The sequence below is a fragment of the Arachis ipaensis genome, chromosome B10, assembly GCF_059453495.1.
Source record: "Arachis ipaensis isolate K30076 ecotype BB chromosome B10, ASM5945349v1, whole genome shotgun sequence".
Taxonomy (NCBI): Eukaryota; Viridiplantae; Streptophyta; class Magnoliopsida; order Fabales; family Fabaceae; genus Arachis; species Arachis ipaensis.
In genome coordinates, this window is record NC_142435.1 from 119222647 (window position 1) to 119229399 (window position 6753).

Below are 6753 nucleotides of genomic sequence, written 5' to 3' on the forward strand. Positions count from 1 at the left end.
GTAAGCCTATACCATATGAAGTGTGTGAGAGGGCAACGTAACTTAGAATATAAATCATCTCAAATGCAGACTAAGATATTAAGATTTTAGGAGATAAATCTATCAAAGTCGAAAAAGATTAGTCAATCTTAAAGGGAACTTCAGAGTAAAGTGATTAGACCTCTTTATTTGGAGGAACATAGTCATTGTATTCCAATAGAAGTGCATATATATATATGCGATAATTTTGTGCCACCTTGTTTCACTGCCATCAATATCAGTGTGAACCTTTCTTCTTTTCCTTGTTCCTGTTATGTATGTTTTGGATGGCCGGTGATCTCATTTCTTTACTTGATCTAACAAGACCAACACGTTGCTATAGATTGGTTCCTATCAGATTAGTTTCTTCAAACATATTAACCAGAATACATATCAGTAACAACTTTCACAGTTCCATTAAGTTTATCAATCAATTCTAAACAGGAATGAGCAATAAAAAGAAAACAAAGGGCCAACCTTCTTGAATTGAAGAGTCATCACTAAAAATTAAGTAGCTGAGTTGCTAATATTTTACACCACATGTCATTAATATAAGCAGTAAATGTAGAACTAAAAATGCAGTTTCAGTACAAAATTATAACGAGACACCGAGCAAAATTAAGCATTTCTGTTTCCTAGATAAACAACGGACTAATAATATTTTGATACATCAAAATTAAATAAAATGCTCAAGCTAATATAGGGCAGCTCTTGCAGCCAAAATTTTAACTCAAAATTTTGGTGTGAACTGAAACTAACAAAATAGTTATTTTCACCTAGAACACCGTGATTTATAATTCCACATGTCAATGTTCCAAATTAATGTAGCTTGAACTTAGTAAGATCACTGTATACATATATAGACCCTAAGACTATAACACGATCCTCGTTTACTCAAATTAATGCGATCTTGTTTTTAATTAAAAACTAGAGTCCAATGTACCTAAATTAATCTAGCGTGAGCCAAGCAAACCCACTATAGGCTAAAAGCCTAAAACAAAAATCTCCCAGCTTTGGTTCTTTTCATTCAAAATACTCAGACTTGCAACCTTGCTCAAGGGAAGTTATAATGAGATCACATTGTATCATAATAAATAATAATCATGAGCACCCCAATTCTACAAATAAAAAACACATATGCAAAATTGAAGTACAAAAATGTAAAAGAATTAATAACCTAGTGGTCTTGTTGGCATTTGATATGATGACCGCCTGATGGACAAGTTTTGCTAATTAAGCTATCTTTGTTCCTCTCCACAATGGTGCTATGATTGTTTAGGGTAATCATTACTGTTGCACTGAGTCATTATTTCTTCTTGTATGTGTTACCCTATGTTTTCCTTCTCCTCTCTCATTCCATTTCAGGATACATATCTTCTTTTTCCTTCTTCACGCTGCTATAAGAAAAAAAGAGATATATGCATCAAGCAAAGGAGATAGAGTGATTTTATATGCATCAAGCTAAATGATGCCTCTATATATTACCTTATCAAATCAGTAATTGATACAATAGGAAAGTTGTATTCCAATGCTAAGTTTGTTAGAGTGGGCAAAGAAGACATGGATCCATCCTCATCATTAACAAGAGCTGAAAGAACAGAAACTGGTGGCAATCCAGCAGGTGAAACCCGATCAACTGAAGCCTCAGTATAACCTGCTCTCCTAAATGCCTAATTAATTTTGGACAGGTAGTAAAATATTAAGCAACTTAAGTCACATGCATGCATGTTGAAACAGTTCCTGGAATGTTTGTAGGAACTAATTTTCAAATAATTTTTAAGCACAAATCATGTTTATATAAACTCTTTAATAAGCAAGATTAATTTTGCAAAATCATGACTCTTACCCCTTCATCTGCAGGTGCCTGAGCAAAGCTAGCCTTGAGCAAATTCCTCCACTTATCCTGCAAAGCAAAATCTATTTTTAGTGCAATTTAGTGATAACAAAATCGAGCCATGTACTTTGCTGACTAGCTTTAACACGACCAGACCTCAAAACTGCTTACCTTAAGATCGACAGAGGTACGATACGAGTGTGATGAAAAGGAGAGCAGTTTGATCTCAGACCACCTCCCTGCGCTACACCGTGATACACCGTCAACCAACTTCATTACCTCAACAAGAGTCCACGCTCGATGATGTTTCCTTCTCACTCCACCTTTAGTAGTGGGAACAGTAACTATATTTTCCTCTGAAGTATGGCTGAGTGGAACCAACCTTTTTGGTCTCAATTTCTGCTGTGGTTCGCTTGTGCTTACTCCTAAAAGCTGCTTCTCTTTTTCAGGTTCACAAGAAGGTTGTATAACAAAGGTCAACAACAAGATGAAAATAACAAAAATGGATGGTTATATTATGGTAGATATTGAATTAAAAAAGAAACAATGGCATATCTACAATTTCATAAGGGGGAAACTTCAAATTTAATTAGGAGAGAGGACATGAGTACAAAAGAGGATAAAGCATCCTCACAGTGAAACCAAAACTGAACTAAGTGAATAAACTCTGTATTAAAGAACATAAATAGCTTTGGGTATCTGATAAAGAAACCATATTAACATTAAAAAAACCATGAGCAAAGCAGCAAAAGAAGGTAAAAAGTAAAAGGTATTCATATCCCAAACCCCCAAAGAAAATCTCTAACTAATTATTTTCTAGTTACTTTTAAACTAGGGATGGCTAACCAATCTTTGCTTCTTAAAAAGCTAACTCTGCAATTTTAATCAGACATTGGCGGCGTATATGAGGGGTAACTACCAATCTTAGTATTGTTCTTTTTAGAATTCTTCAAGTCCTTTCTGTTTAGGATGTTAATTTGCTTAATATTTTGAATTACACACTCAAGTGAACATGTTGCTTCCACTATCATGATGTTGCTAACTAATTAGCTATAAGTTTAGAAAGTATAAGGTTATTTAATGCATACATGAACAAAATATAGGGAATTAGTATACAAAAGCAAGATGAAGTTTTACTATTTGAGCATGTTATCATTAGTAATTTAGAGGCTTTAAATATTTTCTGCCTTCAAGTTTTACTATTGAGCATGTTCCAATTATTTTTATTTCTATTTATTTTCGCAAGTGTTTTTTCCTGGAAGACTCATATAGCATGATGTGTTCTAGGTGCGTTCCCATAAAGAACAATGACTCGTATTGGATCCGGCATCACATAAAAGTGGGTATACTAAGAAAATAAAGAATAATAATAGTTTTTTAAATGATAAAAACTTATGTACAATTGTACATACCTGATATTTAACATCATAATTTACAAGGTCCTTGAGAAAGTATTGGAACTACAAGGCATATAATGAAGTAATTGTGAACCAATTTTAGATGTTAGCATGTAATACTATCAACTATAATAACATTTTTTAGAAGATAGTTAACAAAATAAGCAACAAGAAGAAGGGTGTAATTACGTGCTTTACCTAAAATACGACTTATGAAATTATCAAGTAGTGAAATTATTACCTCAACAAAACAAAGTACCGAGCCAAGTAAAAGATCCTGCTACCGCAAGCAATGTAAAAAATCTGCAATCAATTATTGCCTGCAACCACAAGTCGTGAAACAAATGCATGCTTATTGAAACTCATGATTTCCAATAACACATGGTAATAATCAAAAACTAAAATATACTACTTAATCATTTCATGAACATTCAACTCCCATGATTAAAAATTTGATCTTCAAACTCTTGAGCCAAATTTTGTAATGAACAGAAATTAAAATTATACAGAAGGAGTGGTATGGTCTCGTGCAATTATACAGAAGACAGGCTCAAGTAACTTGCAAAAATCATAGTTACTGAGTACTACATTAATGGTTTAATAACTTAGGCGACAGGGAACACTATAACCTGGTCAAGAACAGGGCCACAGAGAGATTCATAATCATCAATTCTGGTATGGTAAAAGGAGTTGTAGAATACGAGTCTTGTTCTTGGTGCAACTGCTTTGAATTTGAAGCTCACTGTTCTGAAGTTTCCCTTCCCTTCAGATTTGAAGGGAACTTTGAAGGTGTCCTTCGCCTAGGAGAAGAAGAAGAAAATATATAGGAGTTGGGTTCAAACTTCAAAGTGCAGCAGACAGGGGAGAAAGGAGAAAAGACTCTATATAATAAAAATAAGGTAAATGATATTTGCATCTATGGAGATTATGACTATTTATTAGTACATGAATGAAGCCATCATATAAAGATTGAAGGATAGAAACACTAGAGATAGAGTATAAGACAGCAATGACTCAAATATCATTTTGAGACTTTTTAGAGACATAATGTGTAAGATACAACAAAATTGTTAGATACTCAAACTAATGTAGTGTTTGGGATGCTTTACTTGACTTATATACATAATAAAATTTAATATTATTCATTTTATGTATTATAGAAGAAATTTGAGTACCAATGGTGTAAAATCCAACTAAAGCACACTAAGTTTTGTTTGTTACAGATTGCAGTGAGGCAGAGATTTCATTCTTGTACTTGAAGTAAAAAGAATGGGATGAAGAAAAGAAAAAGAAAGCTCTACAACACCACGACCATAAAAAGTTACGCTATAACAATCTTCTCTCTTTCTTTCTAGCAATTCAGATTTCAGAGTTAGAAGTTTGGAATAGAAATTCGTACTTACTTGTTTATACTCCTTGGTGGTGAATGCATTGCCAACTAAATAAGCACCACAAACCAATGATATCACAATGAGAAAACTGCAAAGGAACACCCTATTCTTTGGATCAGACAGGACAAAGCCCTGACAAAGATGAGTATACTAACATGAGAAATTACTATAGTTCAATAAACTAAATATAATCTCTTAGAAAGTTAATTTTAAAAGTATTCTGTCGTACTCAAATCATAACTCATCCAGAAAAGCAAAGCAATGATATAATTTTATAACAAATCAAAAGAATATAATAATTACAAAGAGTGTTTTTCTCTTTTCTTTTATGGAAATTGAACAACAAAATAGAGCACATACATGCTGAGAATAAAGAACGATAAACATACTATACTGAGATTCAAACCAATTTTAATTAAATTTGTTCATCTAACCTAAGGCAAGCCTAAGACCATCGATTAGAATGAAATATTTTTTAGAGAACAAAAGCAAAGAAAGAGAAGAACCTACTCGTGAGTCTGCCGGAAGAGAATCTTGCAGCTCAATAGCTCGATTGATGAGATTGCCGGCGTAGGAGAATGCTGCAGGAGGACATCGTCGCTAGAGGAGAAGCCGCTGGAAGAGACGTCGCTGGAGGAGAAGTTACAGGAGGAGACGTCGTTGAAGGAGACCGTCACTGGAGAAGACGTCGTAGAAAGAGGTCGCTGCTGGAGGAGACGCCGCTGGAGGAGACGTTGCCGGAGGAGACGTTGCCGGAGGAGACCGTCGCTGGGGAAGACGTCGCTGGCAGGAGGAGATCGTCGTTGGAGAGAGTCGTCGTTGGAGGAGAGATCGTGACAGAGGAGATCGCAGTGGCAGAGCTTCAAGATTTCTCTCACACTGGCAGCATTTCAAGTTCAACACAGTAATGAGGGGTTAATTTAGGGTTGAGCATTTTATACAAGTTGATAATGGCATTTAAAACTGCCAGAATAAAAATAATGCTGTTAACTACCAATTAATTACGGTAATAATCAAAGACGTCATAATATTCAAATATTACGGCAATATTATAGAACCGTGGTGCACGAAATCACAATCACACTTTTGCAATTCCGCACAACTAACCAGCAAGTGCACTGGGTCGTCCAAGTAATACCTTACGTGAGTAAGGGTCGATCCCACGGAGATTGTCGGCTTGAAGCAAGCTATGGTTATCTTGTAACTCTTAGTCAGGATATCAATAATTCTCATATTTAATTGTAAAAAGTAAAAGAACATGAAATAAATACTAGTTTTGCAGTAATAGAGAGCAGGTTGAGGTTTTGGAGATGCTCTATCTTCTGAATCTCTGCTTTCCTACTGTCTTCTTCTTCATGCATGCAAGGCTCCTTCCATGGCAAGCTGTATGTTGGTGGATCACCGTTGTCAATGGCTACCATCCGTCCTCTCAGTGAAAATGGTCCAAATGCGCTGTCACCGCATGGCTAATCATCTGTCGGTTCTCACTCATGTTGGAATAGGATCCATTGATCCTTTTGCGTCTGTCACTACGCCTAGCACTCGTGAGTTTGAAGCTCGTCACAGTCATCCCTTCCCAGATCCTACTCGAAATACCACAGACAAGGTTTAGACTTTCCGGATCTCAGGAATGGCCGCCAATAATTCTAGCCTATACCACGGAGGTTCTAATCTTAGATTAGAAACCCAAGAGATATGCACTCAAGCTATTGCAGATAGAACGGAGGTGGTTCTTAGGCACGCGTTCATAGGTGAGAATAATGATGAGTGTCACGGATCATCACATTCATCAAGTTGAAGTGCGAGTGAATATCTTAGAATAGAAACAAGCGTGATAGAATGGAAAACAATAGTAATTGCATTAATTCATCGAGACACAGCAGAGCTCCTCAACCCCAACCATGGGGTTTAGAGACTCATGCCATAGAGAATACAATATGAAACGTGTGAAGTGTCATGAGGTGTCCAAATACAATAGCAAAAGGTCCTATTTATAGAAAACTAGTAGCCTAGGGTTTACAGAAATAAGTAAATGATGCATAATCCACTTCCGGACCCATTTGGTGTGTGCTTGGACTGAGCATTGAAGCTTTCACATGTAGAGACTTTTCTT

At 35.7% G+C, this 6753-nt stretch overlaps 2 protein-coding genes across 2 annotated transcripts; both read right to left on the bottom strand.

Moving 5' to 3' along the window:
- Positions 1–268: 268 nt before the first annotated feature.
- Positions 269–2355, bottom strand: LOC107622761 (monofunctional riboflavin biosynthesis protein RIBA 3, chloroplastic). The gene is made up of 5 exons (XM_088509721.1): positions 2024–2355; positions 1865–1921; positions 1504–1688; positions 1196–1415; positions 269–369 (listed from the first exon to the last, which is right to left on the bottom strand). Exons 1-4 carry the CDS (start codon positions 2126–2128, stop codon positions 1370–1372), a joined length of 393 nt encoding a protein of 130 aa, XP_088365847.1. The 5' UTR covers positions 2129–2355; the 3' UTR covers positions 269–369; positions 1196–1369.
- Positions 2154–5530, bottom strand: LOC148581475 (uncharacterized; the record flags this gene model as incomplete). The annotated part of the gene is made up of 6 exons (XM_088509717.1): positions 2154–2292; positions 3265–3312; positions 3491–3569; positions 3879–4049; positions 4653–4728; positions 5151–5530. Coding segments are annotated over 4 exons (705 nt in total), but the record flags the coding sequence as incomplete, so codon positions are not given.
- Positions 5531–6753: the final 1223 nt, after the last annotated feature.